Raw genomic sequence first — 27,184 nt, forward strand, 5'->3', positions numbered from 1 at the left:
ACTACCCTGCCATCCATGGTATACACATCTATACTACCCTGGCAACCATGGTATACACATCTATACTACCCTAACATCCATGGTATACACATCTATACTACCCTGACATCCATGGTACACACATCTATGCTACCTTGACATCCATACACATCTATACTACCCTGACATCCATGGTATACACATCTATACTACCCTGACATCCATGGTATACACATCTATACTACCCTGCAATACATGGTATACACATCTATACTACCCGGACATCCATAGTATACACATCTATACTACCCTGATACTAATCACAACACAGCAGTGTATGAGGAGAGTGTCAAGGAAGTGTTCGACGTGGTTGATGAGCTATCAGAAAGCAGGTATGTTGTTCTGTGTGGAGATTTTAATACAGATCTTGTAAATTACCCAGCATCCCCTCGCTCCACTGTACTGCAGTCATACTTGGATACAAGAAACATGATACCATCATACAACTGTGGTGTCACTCTAGGTCATCTCAAGACATGGTGCAACAAGGCTGGAACACAGTCATCTCTGATTGATTATATTTTCTTGCCAGATGCTCTTCAATCATCTGTGCTGACGACCTCTGTCAATAACAACATCGATTTCGAGATATCGGATCATTCACCAGTAGTGGTATCATTCCTTAGCGATGCGTTCTTAACAGAGCAAAAGCTATGGACTCCCCCAACTTACAAATGGCAGAAGGCGAATGGCCTTGAACTGAAGATGTACTCATCTGAAGTTAACAAAATACTTGGGGACACCCTTCCAGACGTGACACATGCTGACAGCGATATGGTGGAATATTACTTTGATGCTATAGTGAGCTCTCTCCACACGTCAACAGCAATGTACATCCCAACAGGATCATACAGACCATACCTTCGGCCCTATTGGAGAGGATCTAGTCTAGACTACTACCACTACCAGATGCGTCATGCTAGACGACAATGGATATCTCAAGGTAAACCTAGAGGAGATGCACATGGCTCTTATAAACAGTATAAAGCAGCTAAATGCAACTTCCGTCGACAGAAAAGAAAAGCCGAACGGCAATGGGACAGACACAAGTATACAGAGCTGAACTCTGCCTGTGAAGTGGACATTGGTGAATTTTATAGAACTGTCAGGAGACAGAGGAAGACTAATGTAACGTGTACATCTCTACAGTATAAAGACAAGACGGCCAGCACACCCGAAGACATCTGCAATATGTGGACTGATTACTACGGAGATCTGCTGTCTCCTCTCGATAGGCCTGAGTTTGAAACGGACTTTTATGAGGAAACAAAATCAAAGGTTTGTGATATAGCAAACAGTAACATATCTGAGAACGATCCAATCCTGGCGACAAGTATTGCATCTAATGAAGTGAAATCAACCATTAAGAGGCTGAAAAAGAATAAGTCTCCTGGACCAGACTGTATTACTGTAGAACACCTCTGTAATGCTGACAATCTTCTGTTTAAACATCTGGCACACCTCTACAATATGATGATCAGTACTTGTTACACGCCTGTCATGATGAGAACTGGAACTATTATTCCCATCTACAAAGGGAATAATAAAGATAAATGCAACCCAGCTAATTATCGCGGTATCACTCTAACATCCGTGATTGGGAAGGTATTTGAGAGGCTGTTGCTAGACAGACTGGAGTCCTACATCAAATCTATTAATCCTGATTTCCCACATCGTCTCCAATGCGGCTTCCGGAAAGAGCATGGCGCCAGTGTTGCTACATTTGTGTTAAAAGAGGCTATTTCCTATTATCAAGATAGACACTCAAATATATATGTTGCCTTTCTGGATAACGAAAAGGCCTTCGACAGGATATGGCATGAGGGGCTGCTACTGAAACTATACAATCTTGGTGTGAAAGGGTGTGCATGGCACATTATCCGTCAATCTTACCAAGAAGCAAGTGCTTGTGTTAAATACAATGGGAGCACAGGTGATTTGTTCAATGTTCAACAAGGAGTAGGACAAGGTCGCGTGCTCTCAGCATGGATGTTTCTAGTCTATATCAATGACCTGATATCCCAGCTTGATAATCTACAATGTGGACTAATTGTTGGTAAGGAGCACATCCCAACGGTAGTACTGGCTGATGACACTACTGTTGTGAGTACGAGTGTACATGGACTGAATATGTCTCTTGATACTATCCACCAGTATGCTCGGCGCTGGAGACTGACATATAACGCAAATAAGAGCTGTGTCTTGTCTTTTTGCAATAACAGAAGACATTGTAATAGACCTGTGTTCAGAATTGGAGATGTGACAATGAAGATCCAAAGCAGTACGATTTATGCCGGCTCTCTGATACACACGGAAAAAGCAAGTGAACGAACTGCTAGGGCTTGTGCTAAGGCGCGACAGACAATCAACTCCTTAAGAAATGTTGGTCTTAGAGCTGGAGGATTGAGCCCAGTATCTTCATCGAATATCTGGCAACGAGTGATCTTCCCCACTGCCTTCTATGCATGTGAGCTCTGGCCTAATATCAACAACCGTGAGATCAGTGAGATGGAAACCCTACAGCGCTACTTTGCACGACGAGTCCAAAACCTTCACAGGAGATCCTCTACAGCTGCTACAACCCAGGTTCTAGGATTGTGGTCAATGCTGGGCAAGGTGGAGAAAATGAAGCTTCTCTTTCTGGGAAGACTCTGTAGAGCAGCAGGCACAACCATTGTGAAGCCGATTTTCTATCTCAGACTATCCCAATATGTCACCACGATCTCACACAGTGCCAGATCCATAACACATGATCTACTGAATGTGGCTCAAAAGTATGGATTCTCAGGCGTCTTAGATAAACTAATCAACTCTGGGGAATTTCCATCTAAGAGTGTATGGAAAAGCATGGTACAACGAGCTATTAGTGAGTCTGAAAATATGAATTGGAGAAATACTTTGCAACAACGTCCAGACATGCATAGGTTTAGTGCTATCCACACCCGCCTTGCCCCACATCGTCTCTGGTCTCTGTGTATATGGTATGATATTACTCCCCCCCCTGTATATGCTCTTGTAAAGCTCGGCATATTACCTGTAACGTCTGGACTATGTCTTATCTGTAACAGTGAATGTGATGACATTGTTAAGCACCAATTGCTTTACTGTGATGGCCTAATGAAACAGAGAAATGTGCTTAGTGAGTCTCTATTTGACAATGTTAGCCTTGAAACATATCTCAGACTTGAGGACACGTCTAGTGATGCCGTCAAGATTCTGACATACCTCGGTGCTATTACAGATGTGGTCCAGGACATGACACTTGACAGCTGGGCAACATTCATGAGTATCGTGGCTAAACATGTCAGCTCATGGAACTTAACATCCATATTGTATTTGTGAAGCTATGTCACACATCATGTAAATAGAGTTTCACGCATCACTTCATTACTGCTTACCCAGCTCAACCTGTTGTATTCACATGTATTTTGTCATTGCCGTTGTCAAATAATGTAATGTAATTGTATGTACTACTCTCCAAATCATTGGGGGAAATAAAGAGTATTCATTCATTCATTCATTCATCTATACTACCCGGACAGCCATGGTATACACATCTATGCTACCCTGACATCCATGGTATACACATCTATACTACCCTGACATCCATGGTATACACATCTATACTACCCTGCCATCTAGGATATTTTACTAGACTTGGTCTTTGGACTAATGGCTGAAGTTGTGTTGATTCAAAGGTATAAGTTAAGGTATTCTTAGTGATACTGCCTTGACAAACAGTAATATTTATTTACCAGTAAACTCTCTACTCTCTGTCTCTAATACCAAGTGTCTGTTTCAGGCCACCCGAGTACAGTGGACGCCACCCCTCCGAGAGAGCTTCGCTTACCCCTTCCTTGTGTTCCAGATGCTACTAGTTACATTTACACTGAGGTATGTAATGTGTATACATATCCATTTCACGTTTGACAGTCAGTCCATCTAATGATTTGCAGGGTCACTCACTCACATAAAAAAACAAGTTAAACAGAGACAATGATCCACAATCTGATGACTATTTTCTGTGTTGGACACCTTTGAATTTCGACCACTGCTATTCCATGGTAATTCAGAATGGTGAAAACGAACAGTGCCAATCAGTGCAGTATATACATGTATAATATATTGATAATTAACAAACCATGTAAAATAATTTATGTTATTATTGCTTCACTGAATGTAACAAATAATGCATCAGCTGCTGACTTGTTATTGTCTACATGAATTAATATTCGTATTTGTTACCCTATATTCGTGATATGAATAGTATTCCCCTCATAGTGCATTCATTGCAGCCCCACTGAATAGTGTGAACAAATAGCAATAAACATCCATTTAAAATTCTACTAGCCTTTAAGTTACCTTAAAAATTAACAAAATAGGTCTGGGCCAGTGGGCGAGTGCTAATTTCCATCTCTGTATTACAGTGTCAATGATACTGTTAAAATCAAAATAGCACATTTATAATAACTTAATTGCCTAAAGGGCTCAGTTGAAAATCATAAATTTAGTACCAGCTGTAGGGCTGGGGAAAAAAAATCAATAATCAGAATTATTGTCGATGGGAAGAAATATTAACAATTATCGATATGAAAATTGTGTCATCGAAAATATCTCACATGAACTATTGTCATGAAATAAAGTTTAGATTTACTAAAACAGACCTGTTATTTTCAATTATGTCAATTGCTGAAGATGGAAAGTTACTGTTTTTGTTATACATTGTATCTCAAATGTCCACAAAGTCATCCCTGCATAAGTGTGCCACCACTCACCAGTGGAGTGAAATATGTTGATTTCTTTTGGAATTTTTGTGTGTATTTGCTCCTAGTTGCTTTACCGATATTCATCAATAATTGATCGATATTTAGTTAACGATTATCACTGTCTATGATCAGTGACCTGTGATGATTCCGGGCTGGAATAGGTCTTCAGCAACCCATGCTTGCCATAAAGGTGACTCTGCTTGTCGTAAAAGGCGACTAACAGGATCGGGTGGTCAGGCTCACTGACTTGGTTGATGCATGTCATCGATCCCAATGGTGTGGATCGATGATCATGATATTAATCACTGGATTGTCTGGTCCAGACTTGATTATTTACAGACCGCTGTTATATAGCTGGTATATTGCTAAGTGCGGCGTTAAACAACCAACCAACCAACTCTATGATCTGTATCGATAGCCAGCCCTAGTGTCTTGTAGTCAGTGTAGCAAGTGATGTTTGTGTTTCCAGGTGCAAGTCCCCAAACATCTACCACAGTGTGGCTATAGCCCTTGCCTCTGTGTGCTTCATGCTGCCGTGGCAGGTGAGCTTTTATCTGCTTTAGAGAGACTATTAAGATAATTATGATAATGTTAAAGTAGAAAATTTAAACAGCTTATATAAGATAGCTACGTTAATAAATCGCAAATAACAATGAAGAACGAAGCATGGTTTATTTCATGGTAAAACATTGGTTTATTCTTCTTGCTGTGTTTTATTGTATGATGAACAACCCCCACTCGTCATTTATTTCTTAAATAATATGAAGGGACTGTTTGTCTATTAGTGAGTATATATACTAAACAAGAACACTCCCTCTTGGGGATTCCACTTCCAGGTTAGAGTGTGTCTCCGTATGATAAAATCATATATTAGAAATGCGAGCCGTTGTGAACATAATACATAGTTTTTCTTCTTATTTATGATATTTTAATACACAAGGGTATTAATCTCTCTATAACATGATGTCATTCTTAGAATGATCGATGATTAAGATGTAATTTTACTTAATGAAGTTGCTTCAGAAACCGTGTATGAATACAGTGTTTGTGTGAACCGCCCAATTTATCATGTAGTACCAAATGCGCTGCAGCTATTTTAATCTACAGAAACACAGCAACAAATTGGAAAACCCCTATCTTAGCATTTTGGAAACATCAGTCAACAGTTTATGGAAAGAAGGCTTTGCATCTATGTATTGAGCTTGAAAATAGTTCCTGATGGGCAACCTCATTTGCATATTTATCAAATCATGGTACCAATGTAAGACTATCCATTATATGATAAAATGGGGTGTTTTGTTGCTGATGTGTCCCTCTCTTGTCACAGTTTGCCCAGTTCGCCCTGCTGACCCAGGCCATGTCAGTGATGGGAACATACGTCCTGCAGTACATCGATGACAGGAAGCTCAAAGTCATCCTCTCTGGACAGTCAGTAAGTCGGAAACACTGCTTTTCTCTGACGTGGGTAGAATATCTACCACTTTGTGCCAATAACCCTTTAGTCTACTCGCCTGAAATTGGCTCTAAAGCACCATTTTCAGATTTTAGTGTTATTTTATGGACTACCAGTATAATAAATGGAGCTTACTAGACTCAGTATTTTACTAGACTGAGGCTTAGTCTTATCAATTTCTCAGTCATCCAATTTCAGAATTATTTAATTAGTCATAATCCCAGTCTCATCCATACACCGATGTATGGGAAGCTAGTCAGTCCTGTAGGTTAGCTATGTGGTAACTGCATTAGCTCAAAACACTCATCAACCCATGAAGATCCGGGTAGAGAATAGGTCTTAGCAGCCCATGCTTGCCGTAAGAGGCAATTATGCTTGTCATAAGAGGTGATTAGCGGGATTGGGTGGTCAGGCTCGCTGACTTGGTTAGTGCGTGCTTCTCATGGTATTCCAATTGGCTAGATATATGCTCATGATGTCAATCACTAGATTGTCTGGTCCAGACTTGATTATTTACAGACCGTCGTCCATCATATAGCTGAAATATAGCTGAGTACAGCGTTAGACAACAAACAAGCAACAAGTCACACTCATCACGCCACTGTCTCCCTCCATGAAATGGCTGGAATATTGCTTAGTGCGGCATTAAACAATGAACAAACAAACATCACGCTCATCACGCCTGTTTCAAGTGTCTCCCTTAGTAAAATGGCTGGAATATTCCAAAATTAGACATGACACTCACTCACTCACTCACTCACTCACTCACTCACTCACTACCATGTTGTTTGTTGTTCCAGCTGGGCCTGGCCATCAGTTATGTGCTGCTGTTCGGCAATGAGATGCTGCTGACATCATTCTATGCATCCTGTCTGATCTCCATGTGGGTAGGTACTACTAGAGGGAGATGATAATATTATTATTATCATCCTCTCTTTTCTTCTTACTATTATTATAATAACAATAACAATTATAATAGTTATTGTTACAATAACTCCTGTGATGATGATCATTATTATTATTATTATTATTATTATTATTATTATTATTATTATTATTATTATTATCCTCTCTCTCTTATTATTATTATAACAATAACAATTATAAGTTATTATTACAATAACCACTGTGGTGATGATGATGGTGATGGTGATGATGATGATGATGATGATGATGATGATGTAATTGTGAGAAGCAGACTAAAATATCTTCTCTCATTTTCAGATCATTCTATTCCTTCGTCCAGTCCTAGATAAACTACATTTTAAGATCATCATTATGGTAGGTAATGTGGAACCAAGCCAAAGTTTGTTTGTACTGATTTCCTTCCACAGACTCATCCGTAGTCTGTGAGGAACTGAGGCCCTTAGTATAAGGATCAATACACGCAACTGGGATACGATGACATGCTTCAACCAAGTCAACGAGCCTGACCACCCGATACCGTTAGTCGCCTCTTACAACAATAATGGGTTACTGAAGACCAATTCTAACCCAGATCTTCATGGGTGAACATTACTTGTAAGTCTTGCGGGAGACATGGTGAACTTGAGTGTACCTGAATGTGTCCCCATCTCCCCATTGTTAAGGGCGACGACTTTGGGAATCCATGAGCAGTTCAAGTAAGAATTGGTCTGTATGCTGGTCATAAGAGGCGACTTAATCGATTGGGTGGTCAGACTCAATGACTTGGTTGATGGCACATCAAGCTTCTGGCAATGTACCCAAATGCGTGGATCATTGCTTATGATATCAATCACTGGATTGTCTGGTGCAGGCTTGATTATTTACAACCCAGCATCATATAGACATGATAGATGGACTTGCTGAGTGCAATGTTAAACCACAAACAAACAACGAAATGGATCGGACAGTGAGACTCAGTGACTTGGTTGATTGTGTGTCAACTTACCCTCTCCGGTTTGTCTGGTCAAGACTTGATTATTTACAGCCTGTCATCATAGGGCTGTAATATTGCTGAGTGCGGGACTAAACAATAATCACACACGCTTAGAGGGTTGGGCTTTTTGTGTAGTATATGTTGGTTCCCCATACTGGAAGTAATCAGACATAAAGTGCATGGTGGTATGTTATGATTGTCAGGGCTTAAGCAGTGAAGCTGAAAAATCAAAAGTACATGCAACTACCTCTAGTTTTGAACCTTTATTCGAGATTATGTTGCACATTACATTAGCACAAGAAAACTGAACGTCAACTTGGAAGGTGAATGATAAATTTAACAGTGTATCCCTATCTGAGACTAGCATGATACGATCTGTGCATGGTCACATCTCTAAAGCTTGAATCGCAATCCTCTTTTATCTGTCAACATGGTGTTACTCTGTGTTATATCAATGTCGGTAAAGTATCCCCATTGTGTTTCAGGCTGTGCAAAGTTTACTATTGGCAATCGGAACAGTCTGCAGTAAAATGGTGGTCGGGAAGCTGCTGAATATTGCAGATGATGTACGTAATTGTATCGCCTGTAGTGATGTGTTGTCGTTTGTAATTTAAACCAACGACATGACGTCACGCTATTGTTGTTTTGCCCCTGACCTACCAAGGAATTTGGTAATCCTTCCGAGGACATTTTGGTGTGTGACCTATAACTTGAAAACTACTGCATAGATTTTTTTCAAACTTAGTCAACACTTTCTTTAGCAATAAGACCAATTTTGACCAAGAATGTTTTATATAAAACATTTATGCGATCTATAACTTGAAAACTACTGCATGGATTCATTTCAAATTTAGCTAACAGTTTCCATACTAATAGAAAAGATGCAGTGTAAAGTTTGATGCACTAAGATTTGAGAATCTAGTTTGTTCCTTTTTATTACGGGATTCCCTTCAACGTCATCTAGATAGCGTACATAATCTGAGGGATAATTATGGACAAGGACAGTTTTATCATCTGTCAGATGAGTAGCCGGGCCTATCTCACAGTTATTATTACCTACAGATCCATAAACAGACTTAAGAAGAATTGGGGGTCTTTGGGGATAGTAGGGAGTCTGCATACAACTGAAGAATCAATTTTCATTAAATACCGTACTTGTACTTGTGTGGTTTTTGATGCGGAGCATGTGGAGTTCCTGTTCCATGTGTATTCAATGCACAACATGGACTCTCCCACATACAAACCTTCAACCCCTGCTTCTTTTTTCGACTGTGCAGATTATTCCGTTCAGTGGGTTCAGTCGTCAGGTTGTGATTTTCCTGAAATTTGTTTAGCTGTGTTTACTCCTGTTTCAAGGTGGTTTTAAGTTCTGTTGAGAAAAGATAGTTTTTTCGGTTCATCACAGACTGAAGGAAATATCAGTTGAGGTGCAATACACATGTTCAGGCAACATGCCTGGTTTTCTTCATCTACTTTTGGCCAGAATAAAGTTATGACCAAAAGGTCATTCTCACCTTCCTCACCTCAAAACTACCACAGGAATTAATTTATTATTTTCAACTGAATGTCCATGGCAAGTATTGTGGGGAAGAAAATGTTTATTCCAAATTTTGGAATTTTTTTAAAATCCATTTTGGTTAACGAATTCAAAGTCATTTATCATTTTTTAGCTTTTTTTTCTCATAATTCCTGTGTTCACTCACCTTTGCAATAACATTTCAAATTAAAATAGAATTATCGTCACTTACCACTGTCAGTTTCAAGAAAGTGCCTAATTAAACAATGTTTTAATCAGAATGACATAAGGTGACTTTATCCCTAACTCTTACTCTGTGTTATTTCCAGGCTCACATAGGGGAAATCTTCAGAAGCAAGTTTTCTGACTTTAAAAACTTCCACACCATGTTGTATACTTGTGCCAAGGAATTTGATTTCATTGAAGAAATAGTGAGTATACTGATTTAGTTGTTTCAATCTGCATCACTGAAGAGGTTAAGAGATCATTTATGAGATTAAGAGACGATTTAATAGATTAAGAGATCATTTAAAAGATTGAGAGATCATTTGAAAGACAAGGGATCATTTAAAAGATTAAGAGATCATTTAAGAAATGAAGAGATCATTTTGAAGATAAAGAGATCATTTCAAAGATGAGATCATTTTCAAGATGAAGAGATCATTTTAAAGATTAAGAAATCATTTAAGAGATGGAGAGATCATTTAACAGATGAAGAGATCATTTTTTGAAGATGAAGAGATCATTTTAATGATTAAGAGATCATTTATAACATAAAGAGATCATTTCTGGTTACATAACAGTGAACCCCGTTAATATGGAAACTCCCCATTCATGAAGATTGCTGCAAGGAACATTTACACAGCGATAGAAATTGGTGGTAATCCTGAAGGCCTTGCCAATCCGCCCCATAGATATCACAAGGACTAGTAGAAATGTGCCATTTTTAGTTTTTTTTCTATATGTTATTATAATTAGTAGTAGACTAAACATGCTAGTTTCTATCGTTGCTTACAAATATACATCATCACATTACACTGTAACTATGTGTTGCTTATCAGTAAATTTGTTAATGTGGACGGTTTCAGTCAAGCACTGAAGTTTCGAAGGCTTGATTTTCATGAAATAATTCTATGTGACAATTATGATAACAAGCTAAGACCCACAACTTATTGTGTAGAAATATTGGCAACTTATTCAAATCTGTTTCAGACAATATGGAAGTTTTTGTGGACCCTACTGCTGCCTTGTTCCATGGTCGTATTTGTCACAGCTGTGTTCTTTGTAAGTCACCCACTGAGGCTTAGTCTTATCAGTTTCTCAGTCATACAATTTCAGAATTATTTAATTATTCATAATCCCAGTCTCGTCCACACCCTGATGTATGGGAAGGTAGTCAGTCCTGTAGGTTAGCTATGTGGTAACCACATTGGCTCATCACACTCATCAACCCGTGAAGATCCGGGGTAGAATAGGTCTTCAGCAGTCCTTGCTTGCCGTAAGAGGCAAATAAACTTGTCATAAGAGGCGACTAACGGGATCAGGTGGTCAGGCTCACTGACTTGGTTGGTGCATGTCATCGTATCCCAATTGCGTGGATTGATGCTCATGATGTCAATTACTGTATTGTCTGGTCCAGACTCAATTATTTACAGGGCGGTCGGGTAGCCTAGTGGTTAAAGCGTCCGCTCGTCACGCCGAAGACCGGGGTTCGAATCCCGACATGGGTACAATGTGTGAAGCCCATTTCTGGTGTCCCCGGCCGTGATATTGCTGGAATATTGCTAAAAGCGGCGTAAAACCAAACTCACTCACTCACTCACTCACTCACTCATTTATTTACAGACCGACGTAAAATAGCTGGAATATTGCTGATTGGGGCCTTTAACAACAAACAAACAAACAAAACTTTTTTGTATTCTTTCTGGTACCATGTTGTTTGTATGCTGCCTAAATAACGTCACTTAAAAACTCTATGATAGACAGGAGCAGATCGTTGTTCGTAATATCAATCACTGGCTTGTCTGGTCCAGACTCGATTATTTACAGACAGCCGTCATATATAGGGAATATTGCTGACTGTGTCATTAAACAACAAACAAACATCATGACATAGTCAATGATGGAACAACATGGAATGCTTGATCCATTTGCTTACTCACTGTCTCCTGGGGTTGAAGTGCTGTCACACTAACTGTCACACTAACTGATATGAACATAATGCAGTTTCTACTGCCTCCGTTGTCTACTGGTAGACCATCCGCCTGGAGGGCAGAAGGTCGCGGGTTCGATCCCCGGTCGCGTCATACCTAAAGACTTTAAAAGATGGTACTTGTTGTTACCCTGCCTGGCACTCGGCATTAAACAGCTTAAACAAGGACTAGTCGGCTTGGAATCAGTACCGGTATACTGTGTCTGAATGGGGTTCTCATGTTAAACTGCGGCATGGTATCTCGGTGGGCTAGCACTATAAAGTCGACATCAGTCCGGACTAGTACAAGCAGCCATGCACGCACGCATGTCGCTAAAGCCCATTTCACCTCACCTAATGCAGTTTCTTCCTTTTAGTATCTTCACATCAAATTGTCTGTTAACTGTTTTTGTGGGGGGGGGATGTAATAGATAGGCCATTTCGGATTGCTTAATTTTATAAAAAAAAAATTAAAATCTGAATGTGTTGCAATTTGTACCATGTTCATGAAGGCTATCTCACCAGTCTCTTAAGTTAATGTATGCACATACGTTGGGGTCAGCATGTAGGTGGGCATTCAACGGAATATTAGTTGGTTTACATCTGTGATGTATTTGAAACACTACAAAGTTTATACTGGCATGGGAGGCGGTCGGGTAGCCTAGTGGTTAAAGCGTTCACTTTTCACGCCGAAGACCCGGGTTCAATTCCTGACATGGGTACAATGTGTGAAGCCCATATCTGGTGTCCCCCGCCGTGATATTGCTGGAATATTGCTAAAAGCGGCGTAAAACCATACTCACTCACTCTACTAATTTGATTTGTTCCAGATATTAAAATCTGAATACTCTCAGTGGAAGAACCCGGTTGTGGCTAACGGCTCTGCTGTGCATGCCAGCACTGCAGAGAGTCAGGGGTAGGTATCAGTGTGCCAAATGGCAAAAGTTTGGTCAGCTATACAGTGTTAGAAATTGGCACTAGTGCCCGTAGTCCTTGACAAACTGCCCAATACTGAAGGTATCCTAAGGACTAGTAGAAATTTGCCATTTTTAATGGTTTTGCTATATGTTATCATTATAAGGACTAGTGAACTAAAAATGTTAGTTTCTACCGCTGCTATAGATTCTGAAATGTCACTGGCCCAACTGGCTAATGAAATTTTATCAGTGTGTTTGTTTATACACCGTTCTTGTTTTTTTCTAGATTAATACGACCATCAAAACACATATATTACAATACTGATATTTCTAGAAGATAAGGCAATGTCTACTGTCTAGTAAACACTCTAAAATGAACCACTTGAGAAGGAATCATGGGAAATTACCCAAACCTTTGCAAGAAAGCTTACGGTCTTATTTGAATTCTTACTTTGAGCATCGATCTCTCTGAAGAATAGAATTCATTTTCTGACATATCTATAGAAAATGATCCATGGATCTATATGGACCATTACACTGTAGGACTTTTCCTTCAAGTGTCTTAAATTAGGAAATATTCAAACCTGTATTTGGAAAAGAAATTGACTTGATCTTTTCCTCTGCCAACATTTTACAATATTCTATATACATGTATACTACTGTAAATCTTGAAATTAACGCGAGCGTGAATTAAATGCAAAAAATGCGAGTGGTCTTTGCTCGTATTATTAAACATTGCATTTATATCAACAATAAGACATTTGGGATAGCAGAAATACCAACTTAGACATACGCTGAAAACAAACAACTATGTATTCCACACCACTTTATTGTAAGAAGTATATAAACAATGTCATTCAAACACTAATTACAACCTGTGAATTGTCACTGCTGGGGTCAAGACAAGACTCACTTATGTCATCACTGATCACACCTGCAAGTCCAGACAGACACCACCCATGAAACACGGTGTCTTTGTTCTTTTCGACTGCGTCAAAGGCCGACACGAGTGTGCATACGTGCATTGTTTTAGCGAAAGTACTTTACTCAGCGTTAATAAGCGGTGCTTTTTGGTGTGTGATTGGATTAATGTAAGGATTCTCCTGTAAACCTGACAGAGGACATTTTTTTTAGATATAAATCCGCTGATGCTTGAGAGGAGGGGGGTTTCGTATTCATATTGAGTCGCATTTTTTGCATGGGATCAGTGGTCGTATTCTTTTGGAGACCCATTAATTTCACGATTTACAGTATTCTCTTGTTGTTTTTCTAGGAACATAACTCATTACTGGCCACAGTCGTAAAACTTAAGTTGTGATTTATTTATTTTTATTTCAGAAGGAACAGACCTGATGCAGAGGTGAGTTCACTTTTCAAGGTTAATAGAGCTCAAATATTGCAGAAATGCTCGTTGTAAGAACGCTTACTACAGGGTGATACTGTCCTGTATACCACATTCCCAGGCACCCACCATACCCACATTCCAGGATAGGACCTAGATTAAAGGAAGATTTTGTAAATAATTGCCAAATTGTAATTCAAATATGAAATGTTAAGAGGACCAAATGGATTGGATGGCAGACTTGGTTAATAGCGTGACGTCCTTGATCGTTGTTCATGATGTCAATCACTGGATTATTGTCTGGTCCAGATTCGATTGTTTTCAGGCTGCCATCACATAGCTGGAATATTGCTGAGTGCAGCATTAAACTTCAAACAAACAGCAATAGTTATAATCGGTGATAAATCATGGCCAGATCTCTGAAGATCCGGGGTAGAATAGATCTTCAGCTTGTTGTAAGAGGCGACTAACGGGATCGGGTGGTCAGACTCGCTGGCTTGGTTTATGCATGTCATCGATCCCAATTGCATGGATCAATGCTCATGATATTGATCACTGGATTGTCTGGTCCAGACTAGATTATTTACAGACCGCCGTCATATAGCTGGAATATTGTTGAGTGCGGCGTAAAACTACACACCTAACCAAACCTAAATCCTGGCCATGTTTCCCTCGATGTTCCAGCTGGTGTACCACCTGTTCCAACAAGTTGCCTTCGCCACAATGGCCATCATGATCATGAGGCTGAAGCTGTTCTGGACTCCGCATCTCTGCCTCCTCACGTCACTTCTGGCCTCCAAGAAGGTGAGCAGCCTTGTACATTACACCTACCACCTCACAATAGTTTCTCACCCACAACAAAAGCCCCTAGCTTGTCTATAATACTTTGGCATTTTGAAAAAACAAGATTAAATCTTAAGGCTTAAAAAAATTAAAGAATTGGTTCTCAGGCAATGCCTTTTGAAAATATACTGCAGGTGTGTTGTTTGTTTGTTTGTTTGTTTGTGTTTATTTTGCTTGTTCAAATCTTTATGTGACCAAATAAACAGTTTTGTACCATCAACCTGGTAAAGTGCCTCCCTACATAAACAAGCATACAAACTCCTATTGCTGCCATGACCATAACACGAGATGCACAGTAAAGCAGTACGCATGTAATGGGTAGTAACTGTGTGCTATATTGAATCGCATTTTTTTTTAAGCATTAGGATAATTTTTTCAAACTTTGAAAATGGAAATAAAAATGAAATGTGCGGCAGACTTTACAAGAAGTACCTGTTACATAAAATGAGCTTCTGCCCATTTTAATTTTGATTTTAGGGTTATAAAAAATTGGTTCAGTTAAATAACTCCTGAAAGATTCTGGCTTGATTTTCATATCAAGCGCTATGCGGCAGACTTTCTGATGATGTGGGAGATGCCTGAGAACCAAGACTATTATTTTTTTAGCCTAAAATATTTTCATTTCAGAGAATAAAGGTTAGTCTTACACAACATATACTTTGGCCGTCTCACAAATTGACATGGAGTAAATATATCCTCTGTTCCTCAGAGGTTGGACCAACTGTATTTTTTTAACTGAACTGAATCATGTAATCAGTTGGATGTTTTCTGGACAATAAATTACTTATTTATTTATTAGGACATGCCATCGCTTACCAATTGGGACAGAAAAGACTACACCCATAAATGAAATTAGTGTAATCTAAAAGATGTTTGTAATGAATTCCATTGCTCTGTAAAATAATATCGTTTACAAAGACAATGTGTGAAAACAAGGACTGGTCGGCTCGGAGTCAGTATACTGTGTCTGAGTGGGGTATGCATGTTAAGCTGCAGCATGGTATCTCAGTGGGCTAAAAGGTGACTATGCTTGTCGTAAGAGGCAACTAACGGGATCGGGTGGTCAGATTCGCTGACTTGGTGGATGCATGTCATTGATCCCAATTGCATGGATCAATGCACATGATGTCAATCACTGGATTGTCTGGTCCAGACTCGATCATTTACAGACCACTGCCATATAGCTGGAATATTGCTGAGTGCGGCGTTAAACAACAAACCAACCAATCATACTCAGGGGACATGGGTCGCTGTATCATGGTACCACTTGTCTGACTTGAACCATATACTAAGCAAGCACCGTAATAAGTCCCCAGGAACATACATTGCTGGTCATAAGAGGAATCTGAATGGATCAGGGAGCAGGCTCATAAAAGGCATCTATGCTTGTCGTAAGAGGTGACTAATGGGATCGTGTGGTCAGGCTCACTGACTTGGTTAATGCATGTCAACGATCCCAATTGCGTGGATCGATGCTCATGATGTAAGTCACTTGATTGTCTGGTCCAGACTCAATTATTTACAGCCTGCTGTAATTGAGCTGGAATATTGCTGAGTGCAGCATTAGAACCAACAAAAATAAACCACTCATGTGACGTGAACCATGTTCTCACCAACCACCTGAAATGTTGCAGTACTTTGGCTGGTGTGGCCGTAAGGAGGCCCACTTCGCGATGCTGGCGGTGGTGTTGGCGGGGATGGCGTTCACGGGGATACAGAACCTGCAGCATCAGTGGAGCATCATGGGGGAGTTCAGCAACTATCCTATGGAGGACCTGGTCGACTGGATTAACGACAAGACACCCAAAAGTAGGCCTCTTTGGTATTGCAGCAGAATGCCCAAATCTGTCTACGACCCCAAACAGGGTCTAAGCAGACCCGTGAAGATCCGGGGTAGAATAGGTCTTCAGCAACCCATGCTTACCGTAATAGGCGACTATGCTTGTTGTAAGAGGCAACTAATATGATCAGGTGGTCAGATTCGCTGACTTGGTTGATGCATGTCATCGTATCCCAATTGCGTAGATTAATGCTCATGATGCCAATCACTGGATTGTCTGGTCCAGACTCGATTATTTACAGACCGCTGCCATATAGCTGGAATATTGCTGAGTGCGGCGTTAAACAAGAAACAAACAGACTGTAAGCATCATTTTCAGTTGAGCTTAGGGTTGTACTATTATTAGCTGAGTTTACTAGAATGAACAGAATTTTACTGGAATCGGACTTCAAACTGGTGGCAAAGGTCAGATACTTTACGGTGAGAGTCCATTTTCACAAGGAAATGTAACTTCATTATCCTAATGACCACTATGATTTATTGATGCTAATACTTTAGTAGGATGGTCGGGAAGCCTCGTGGTTAAAGCCTTCGCTTGTCACGCCGAAGTCCCAGGTTCGATTGGATACGATGTGTGAAGCCCACTTCTGGTGTCCCCCGCCATGATATAGCTGGAATATTGCTGAAAGCGGCGTAAAACCATACTCACTCACTCACTAATACTTGAGTACTCTACATGGCTTAAGGTATTGATAAAATATACCCTATTGTTTCCCAGAATTTTGGAAATTTCTGGTAAGAATATGTCCTCAACAACCTATGCTTATCGCACAAGGTGACTAAATGGGTTGGGTGGTCATGATCTATGACATGTGTTGTACCCTGACTTTGTAAGAGGCTGCTCATATTATCGATCACTGGAATCTCTGCCCACAAGCTGATCTGATACTTGCCACAGACACAGTATGCATTGGATTTTGGAGATTCCAGGTAAGAATTGGTCCCAAGCAGCCTATGCATAGTGGTGACCTCATGAGGATTCATGAGGATTCCTAGTTAGAATAGGCCACAAACAGCCTATGCTGGTCATAGAGGCGACCTCATGGGGATTCCTGGTTAGAATAGGCCGCAAACAAGCTATGCTGGTCATAGAGGCGACCTCATGGGGATTCCTGGTTAGAATAGGCCGCAAACAAGCTATGCTGGTCATAGAGGCAATCTCATGAGGATTCATGGTTAGAATAGGCCGCAAACAACATATGCTGGTCATAGAGGCGACCTCATGTTGATTCCTGGTTAGAATAGGCCGCAAACAAGCTATGCTGGTCATAGAGGCGACCTCATGGGGATTGCTGGTTAGAATAGGCCGCAAACAAGCTATGCTGGTCATAGAGGCAACCTCATGGGGATTGCTGGTTAGAATAGGCCGCAAACAAGCTATGCTGGTCATAGAGGCAACCTCATGAGGATTCCTGGTTAGAACAGGCCACAAACAGCCTATGCTGGTCATAGAGGCGACCTCATGTTGATTCCTGGTTAGAATAGGCCGCAAACAAGCTATGCTGGTCATAGAGGCGACCTCATGGGGATTGCTGGTTAGAATAGGCCACAAAAAGCCTATGCTGGTCATAGAGGCGACCTCATGTTGATTCCTGGTTAGAATAGGCTGCAAACAAGCTATGCTGGTCATAGAGGCGACCTCATGGGGATTGCTGGTTAGAATAGGCCACAAAAAGCCTATGCTGGTCATAGAGGCAACCTCATGTTATTTCCTGGTTAGAATAACTTCTTTGATAGGCATTTAGAAGTTGGAGTACTACCGTATATCGCTGTGTATAAGGCGAGTTTTTCGTACCTAAAATGAGGGGGCTAAGAAGGGGGGTCGTCTTATACACGGAGTCAAAGATCTCACATTATTTTCCACTGGCGATGTCAACCGGCGTCCGATAGCCAGCCCAGCATTTGACAATAAAACTTCGCATTTCGTCCTAAATAACTGTTCAAATAACTATTTCCATACATAAACATGATTTGTATCTCTTTTCCTTGAATAAAGTTTAATAATTTCTGCAAATAAAGTTGAAATGACCCTCTCCTCGATGCAGACTGTCAAACCAGCTGACACGGTAAAACAATCAACATCCGTGAGTAGAGAGCCGGAAGTACCGGTAATCATTTGCATATTGCACATGTGACCTAACATGTGATAACCGGTGAAGCTGAAATCAATTCCCGCTGTTTTTACAGTTGTATTAACAAGTGTTGGAGACGGTGTGTACAAGTGATTGTGGAATAAACACGCTGAATGTGAAGCAAACATAAGCCTAGTTAGTTACAACATAGTTAATTGGCGATTAAATTACTCACCATTGTCTCTTATATGTTATTACTTCATAAATTAATTTTATTTTACGGGCACCAATTTGGTGTCGTACCGTGTAAACACAAAATGGCGACGTGTGCCGGAGTTACACACGCGACCTATCATTGTAGAAAAAAAACAACGCAAGATAAACATATTTTTATTGCATATATAAGGTTTGTGTGCACACTTGTGATGTGTGCGAAATACGCATCAGTCGGAAAGCGCACATTAAATCTCCAAAGTAACTAACTAACTAATTTGTGATGTCTGTGTGCGAAATACGCTACAGTCGGCAAGAGCACGTTAAATCTTCTACCGGTATATCAGTCAGACTTGTGATGTGTTTCAATCCAGGTCGCCTTATACACGGAGTATAGGATTTTGGGTTGATTTTTAAGGTGTGTACAGGGGGGTCGTCTTATACGTGGGGTCGCCTTATACACAGCGATATACGGTAAGTAAGGATAAGAATTTATGGATGAACAACTTCTTTATTACAATTAAGAGCTGCTCACAATATAATTGTAATAAAGAAGTTGTTCATCCATAAATTCTTATCCTTACTTGGTTAGAATAGGCCGCAAACAAGCTATGCTGGTCATAGAGGCAACCTCGTGAGGATTCCTGGTTAGAACAGGCCACAAACAGCCTATGCTGGTCATAGAGGCGACCTCATGAGGATTCCTGGTTAGAATAGGCCGCAAACAACCTATGCTGGTCATAGAGGCGACCTCATGAGGATTCCTGGTTAGAACAGGCCAAGAGCAATGTATGCTGGTCATAGAGTCGACCTCATGAGGACTCCTGGTTAATATAGGCCACAAACAACATATGCTGGTCATAGAGTCGACCTCATGAGGACTCCTGGTTAGAATAGGCCACAAACAACCTATGCTGGTCATAGAGGCGACCTCATGAGGATTCCTGGTAAGAATAGGCCGCAAACAACCTATGCTGGTCATAGAGTCGACCTCATGAGGACTCCTGGTTAGAATAGGCCACAAACAACATATGCTGGTCATAGAGGCGACCTCATGAGGATTCCTGGTTAGAATAGGCCGCAAACAACCTATGCTGGTCATAGAGGCGACCTCATGAGGATTCCTGGTTAGAACAGGCCAAGAGCAATGTATGCTGGTCATAGAGGCGACTCAATGGAAGCCACACAGGCAAGATGTTCCCTCATTGCAGATTGCTTGTACATGCCTCATGGAACTTCTGTCCCTCAGATGCTGTATTTGCTGGTCCGATGCCAACAATGGCTACAATTAAGCTGTGCACCCACCGACCAATTGTCAACCACCCCCATTATGAAGATGCAGGACTACGGTAGGTGCTCGATCAGGGGGACATTATTGTCGTGATTCAGTTGAGTCATTTCTTCCAATCTTAAATCATTTACTTACTGGGGCCGGTGGGGTAGCTTAGTGGTTAAAGCGTTTGCTCATCACGCCAAAGGCCCAGGTTCAATTTCCCACAGGGGTACAATGTGTGAAGTTCATTTTTGGTGTCTCCTGCCTTGATATTGCTGGAATGCTGCTAAAACAATATGAAATTGTACTTAATGAATCAATCTGATCTTGAATTGATAAGTTCTTAGACATTATTCCCATAGAGCTTGTTAGAGATTAAGCAACCTCTTCACGTTGATGAATTGTTTCAAGCAACCAGATCCATATCTAACAAATATATTTGGGATAACTTACTTAAGTACAGGTTCTAGTATTTCTTTTTGGGGTTGAGACCCATCCAGGATTCAAACACCCACACTGCCAGAGTGAGGCACCTAATCGTGGCTGGCCTACTGTACATGTGATGTGAGTTGACCTAAAACATGTGTATTGCAGGGAAAGGACGAAGATGGTGTACAGTATCTTCAGCCGGAAGCCCGGAGATGAGGTCGTGAAGGGCCTCAAAGAGCTGAAAGTGGATTATGTCATCTATGAAGACTCATGGTGTTCCCGCCGAACCAAGTGAGTATGGTATCCCAATACATGTCGCGTTCTAGAAATAGACATGGACAATGGTCCATTAGTCAAAAAATAGTAAAAGTCTAGAGTGATTTAGTTATTCCTAAAATATAGTTATTATACCTCCCGACTTTTAAAAGTCGGGTGTATATAGTTATACCAAGGTTCCTTCCGTCCGTCTGTCAGTCCGTCCGAAAACTTTGTCTGCGCGATTTCTCTTAAACTATTCAGTGGATTCATCTCAAACTTAGTACATATAATCTGTGTCATATGGAGGGGTGCAGTCAAAAGAAAAAAAATGTTTTTTATTAATTTAATTTTTTTAATGAATTTTTCAAACCCTAACCCTATCCTAGCTATTTAATTTGAAACTACTGACACACTAGGTGAGTCAGGGGTATTAGTGAGCCATGCTCACTTTTTTTCTTGTTTTACATAAACCACTAGTCCAAAATGAGCTGCAGGTCTGTCAGATTTAACCAGTGGTGTCTACATACCCTTCTCAGCACTGCCAAACTGTTACTGGCATATGTTTCTATTAAAGCCTGCAATAGTTCGAAGCCTGTCCAGATTCAGTTACCTGACTCACTGTCATTTTCTTCCAGACAGGGTTGTTCTATGCCAGAGATCTGGGACACGGAAGATTTTGAGAATCGAGGAAAGACACCCTTCTGTGATATCCTCCGAGACCATCCCGAGCCCTACTTTAAACGAGTCTACATGAACCCGGTGTACCAGGTGCTCCAGATGGTGTGAGCGATAAACAAGACCTTACACAATCCATCCTCACTACGTTTGTAAACAGTATGTTCCTCCATCAACCATGATAGTGTGAGTGAGTGAGTTTGGTTTTACGCCACTTTTAGCAATATTCCAGCAATATCACGGCGGGGGACACCAGAAATTGGCTTCACACATTGTACCCATGTCGGGAATCGAACCCGGGTCTTCAGTGTGACGATCGAACGCTTTAACCACTAGGCTACCCGACCGCCCCTCAACCATGATAGACACGTCTGTATGCAGTGTAGTGGTGAAATGTAACGAAATGAGATTTATAATTCATGGAAGTCAAATTGGCACTACTCCATGTTTGAACATTGTGCAAAACCTACCACTGCCTGACATTTACTCAAAGTGAAGAGCACATGGTACATGTTGCACACGGTGAGAAATATTGCTTTGTGCTGTTTTCCATCACTCACTGGGTTGAAACAGGCCATCCGTTGAGATTATACTGCAAACCGACCATATTAATTCACAGATGATGGAGGAACATATTGTATAGAAACCCATGAAGTATTGACCGTGTGCAGTCCAGATCGGGAAAGTTTGTGTGATTGATTTCAACCCTATGTAACGTCCACAAGGTGCTCTTGTTCATGTGAACATCAAGCAGTCATGACACCCTCTTGATGATGTCCATGGGGCGTATCCTATAAACTGAAACCTTGCTAACTCTGACACTGTTGGTCCAGACAACTGCTTCTTTGAGGTGAGGTGAAATGGGGTTTAACATCGCGTTTAAAATTATTGCATGCATGTGTGTGTGGCTAATGTCAGTTTTATGGTACTTGTCATGATGCAGTTTAACATAGATACACCCAGCTCAGACACAGCATACTGACTCCAAGCCTACTAGTCCTTGTTTTATCCCCTTAATGCCGAGCACCAGGCAGGGTAACAACAAGTAACATCTTTCAGCCTGTTTTTGAATGACGTGGCAGGGGATCAAACCACCAACCTTCCTCGTGCCAGGCAGACACGTTATCCACTAGACTATGGAGGCGGTCATTACTGCTTGGAACAATAATTTTTTATTAAAGAGATGTTACTGCAGTATTTGCAAAACCTTTAACCATGCCTAGTAGCACGAAATTACTTTTTGGCATAATTTTCAGTAGGTTTCAGTGGAAAAAGATATTAATTAAGAATATGGTCTTTCTTAGTGGCAACCAAACAGCATTATTAGACTCTAGTCCCTGAAGTTGCAGACGGCTGCAACATACCCACGATTTGTTGATCCAGAAATAAGTTCATCCAAGCAGTTTCATAAGGAACAGCACTGTCTGTATTACTGAGGTTTCACTGTTTAACACGGATGATGACATCATAATGAGGTATATCCATACATTGTTCCCATACACTCGTATTGAATGCCTGAACATTGTTGCCTGGGCAGCATAATCATTATATTCATTGTTAACTGTGTATAATAGAAATTTATCACATTGTTTTTAACACTCTTTCTTTATGGAACAGTCTACATGTTAGACAGTTTCTGAAAAGTCCCATACTTCAGTATACTTTAGTCATTTACCATTCAGATAGTATTAAACTTATCAATGTTGACTATTATTCCTTTCATTGGGTGATCACTGTTCTGTGCCTGTCTGTCCAATGAGGCAGGTAACACAGCAAACATTCTGTACAGACTGTATATGATGATTGTAACTTACAACAGACTTACAGTTGACTGGAGTCTTTGTACTGCCTCCTTTCTGAGTTGTCTCCCTTAGCAAGGCCAGGATCTGCTGGTCATGGTTTCATAATTTGACCCCATTATGATCGTTTGTTTGTCAACTTTTTACATTAAGCTGATCCACATGGTTTAACTTAAGTGCTGTTCAAAGTAGCATGCACGCACGCACACACACACACATACACACACACACACAACTACATACACACGGAGCAAAACAACAACAAACACTCACTCACCTTCTGGGGGCACGGGTGGCCCAGTTGTCTAAGGCACCGTGACTCGCTGTGCAGAGTTGCGTCCCTTGGGCACACCAGAAACCTATGATTGTGGGTTCAAATCCTGGTTCGCCCCAATTATGTTTCCAGGTTTGTCAGCACCATACCTTTGCTCGTGGGTTTCACCGAAGTGGTAAATGTCTGAGACCTGCATCACTTCGGGCTTTCCTCCCACATTAAGCTGACATGCTGTGATATAACTGGAATACTGTTAAAAGCAGCGTTAAACCCAACTCACGCACACACTCACTCACTCACCTTCTTGAATGTCATTGTATGTTGACTAGTAATGGCTGATTATGGTTGTGTTTACTTACAACTGAGGCAAGTTTGTTGATAACTGATGTATATTTCCTTGGCATATACTTATGTATGATGTTCATATGTAATTATTGTACATATCTAAAGAAAAAATATTTTTTGAAATATTGTTTTGTGGATGTGTTTAGCATGATTTAGGACATACGCTCAACTGTTTTTTCACAAATTATCAGTGATCTGTCATTCAGCATCAGCTTTGCTTAATCACATAGGGTAAATAGTGGCCCTTTATTAAAACCTCAAAATTAATTTGAAAATGTATGAACATTTATTTAATCACCTTCCTTACTGACTTGTATGCACCAGTTACTCAAATATTCATCAAGCTCTCTCTAAATTGCCTTTTCAATTTTAGATAATTATTGTATGACTAAGGAAGCAGTTATTGCTATTAAGTCATGCAAGTGCAGCATCAGCATTCCAAACAGAAGCATCATGGGGGGTGCACAGTGGCTTCAGACATCACAATTTACATCCTTTAGCCTTTCCAGTGGCACGCGTGGCCCAGTCGTCTAAAGCATGGCGATTCGCTGTGCAGAGTTGCGTCCCTTATGCACGTCAGAAACCTGTTTCTAGGTTTGTCAGCACCATACCCATGCTCGTGGGTTTCACCAAAGTGGTAAACGTCAGAGACCTGCATCGTTTCGAGCTTTCCTCCCACAATAAGCTGACACGCAGTGATATAACTGGAATACTGTTAAAAGCGGCGTTAAACCGAACTCACTCACTCACTCACTCACTAACTTTAGCCTGTCCAGGATCCATCGGGATCCAGGTTTCAAATTCCAGTTTTGTCCCAATTAGGATCCTTTGTTTGTTAGCACCTCGGCATGTTCTTGGGTATCATCAAGTAGGTAAAGGTCTGCATCCTGCTTCAAGCACATTGACATGCATCGATTTGACTCAGTGTTCAATATTCAAATTTCGACTCCGAGGAACAGTTGTCATACCAACATGTTATGATGCCTTTCTGAAATGTACTTGATACATTTTTAAGTGTAACAGATAATGATTTCAAAAAAATGTTATGTACAACCCAGTCAGTTGTATGCATGCAGTGTCCATCAGATGAATCAAACTCTTTCCCTGCATCACTACCTATATCCTCGATTATCCACTGTATTATGCAGTCGTTGGTTGGTTGGTTGGTTTGTTGTGTAACGCTGCACTCGGCAATATTCCAGCTATATGACGGCGGTCTGTAAATAATCGAGTCTGGACCAGACAATCCAGTGATTGATATCATGAGCATCGATCCACGCAAGTGGCCTGACCACCCGATCCCGTTAGTTGCCTTTTACGGCAAACATGGGTTGCTGAAGACCTATTCTACCCCGGATCTTCACGGGTCTATTATGCAGTCAAACAAAATTGTGTCGAAGTTAAAGGGACCTTTGTAAATACTTCGAGGTATCCAAGGTTCAACGTAACCGGAAGTGATGAAAAAAAGAAGGAATACGCAAGTTTTTACTTTGAGACAACCGTTAGTTCGACACATCACAGTTCGACACAGTGGTGTTTGACTGTATCTCCATTCAATACCTTGGACCCAATCGCCATGTAGCATTATAGAATGAAGATCAGATACACAGAATGATCGAGGATAAACTACCTGTAAATGACCATTGATATTAATTTGTGTGTTTGTCACTTCCATACTCAGCTACAAAGGGAAAGGGTGAGTGGGAGAAAATAAATAATATAAAGCAAAAAGCAAAAAAGAAAGGCCTTTCAGCGGTAGAAACTAACAGTTTCAGTCCACTAGTCCTTATAATGATAGCATAAAGCAAAACCTTTAAAAATGGCAAAATTCTACTAGTCCTTTGGATCTTTACTATTGGGCAGTTTGGCAAGGACTATAGGACTAATGCCAATTTCTAACCCTGCCTTTGGTTGGGAACAACTTATCAACTGCCTGTAATTAAGAGATGTGCAAATATGTTTCACTAGTTGATCGTTATTCTGCTATGTTTGAAGTGCAACTGTTGCTGTATCCTTGTTGGGAACGTTTTTTTTTGAAACATTCGGTAGGTTTTAGAAATGCGAAAATATGTGATATACCAAGTTACTTCTCTTCTTCAATATATACTTTTAAACTCTTGATAGGGATATTCAGATATATCATGCTATTTAGATATACACTTGACATATTATCATACATAAGATCATACATTTTGGTCTCTGAACATTCCTAATGTACAAATGTTGTTTACATTGTACAATAGTGTGATAATAGTGTACTTCAAACATAGTGACTGCTAAACTTGACGAAGATGCAGATAGTTAATGATACAGATTCAGTCTTCATTCCGTGGAAAACATTTTTCTTTGTTTTTGACTTGTTATATTATGGCCCAGGTTCCTCAAAGCGATCTTTGCACTAAGATGATCATAATTCCACTACTTTAACTTAGACAACTTACGACAGTTGTAGCGCTAGGTCGCTTTGCACACAAAAAGACACAAGTTATATTCTCATATTGATACAGTTTGTGAAATTTGATTTTAGTTTATCAAAGCTACAAAACCACACATTTGTCATGCTGTAGCTGGTGGTTTGATGATAAGAGTTCTCCTGTCGTTATTTAGTTATTTATGAATATGATACACGTCTCGAATGTGATTTCTTGTCTGTCATTTGTGTTGCTTTCCGTTTACAGCTTCAATAACTGTCCCAGTCATCCAGTTATCGTTGCAGCAACTGAGTGGCGATATGTACTGAACAACACAGTGTGATAAACACAGTTATACACCAATCATATGCATAATATTCATATCTTATTCCAGTGTGTTGAATAGTACTGTATAACATTTTGTTGGTGCTTATATTGACATTATGACATATTTAGAATTGTTTGGCCTGTTTTCAGGCAACCTTGGGAATACTCTTCCTCCCATGAAGTCACCATGTAACAATATGCCAATACTTCTACGGTCTTCCACCACTCGTGAATCCATACGGCAGGTTTGCGGTGTAGTGATGTGTCTATTTTTAGTCAGCCAATGAAATGAGGCTGTGTA

General features: G+C 40.4%; 1 protein-coding gene across 1 annotated transcript in view; it reads left to right on the forward strand.

Annotated features, from left to right (window-relative positions):
* LOC139464929 (protein C-mannosyl-transferase DPY19L1-like) overlaps window positions 1–23,052 on the forward strand; it is a 48,879-nt gene extending 25,827 nt beyond the window's left edge. The window contains exons 8-22 of the mRNA XM_071246530.1: window positions 3,842–3,933; window positions 5,275–5,347; window positions 6,133–6,237; window positions 7,059–7,145; window positions 7,483–7,539; window positions 8,644–8,724; window positions 10,004–10,105; window positions 10,887–10,958; window positions 12,696–12,781; window positions 14,121–14,142; window positions 14,809–14,928; window positions 16,602–16,776; window positions 20,342–20,441; window positions 20,960–21,085; window positions 21,688–23,052. Coding sequence (XP_071102631.1) covers window positions 3,842–3,933; window positions 5,275–5,347; window positions 6,133–6,237; window positions 7,059–7,145; window positions 7,483–7,539; window positions 8,644–8,724; window positions 10,004–10,105; window positions 10,887–10,958; window positions 12,696–12,781; window positions 14,121–14,142; window positions 14,809–14,928; window positions 16,602–16,776; window positions 20,342–20,441; window positions 20,960–21,085; window positions 21,688–21,838 — 1,449 coding nt within the window. The 3' untranslated portion in view covers window positions 21,839–23,052. The remainder of the gene's footprint in view (window positions 1–3,841; window positions 3,934–5,274; window positions 5,348–6,132; window positions 6,238–7,058; window positions 7,146–7,482; window positions 7,540–8,643; window positions 8,725–10,003; window positions 10,106–10,886; window positions 10,959–12,695; window positions 12,782–14,120; window positions 14,143–14,808; window positions 14,929–16,601; window positions 16,777–20,341; window positions 20,442–20,959; window positions 21,086–21,687) is intronic.
* The last annotated feature ends 4,132 nt before the right edge of the window (window positions 23,053–27,184 follow it).

The sequence above is a fragment of the Haliotis cracherodii genome, unplaced genomic scaffold (genome assembly GCF_022045235.1).
Source record: "Haliotis cracherodii isolate W230 unplaced genomic scaffold, xgHalCrac1.p SCAF_17, whole genome shotgun sequence".
Lineage (NCBI taxonomy): Eukaryota > Metazoa > Mollusca > Gastropoda > Lepetellida > Haliotidae > Haliotis > Haliotis cracherodii.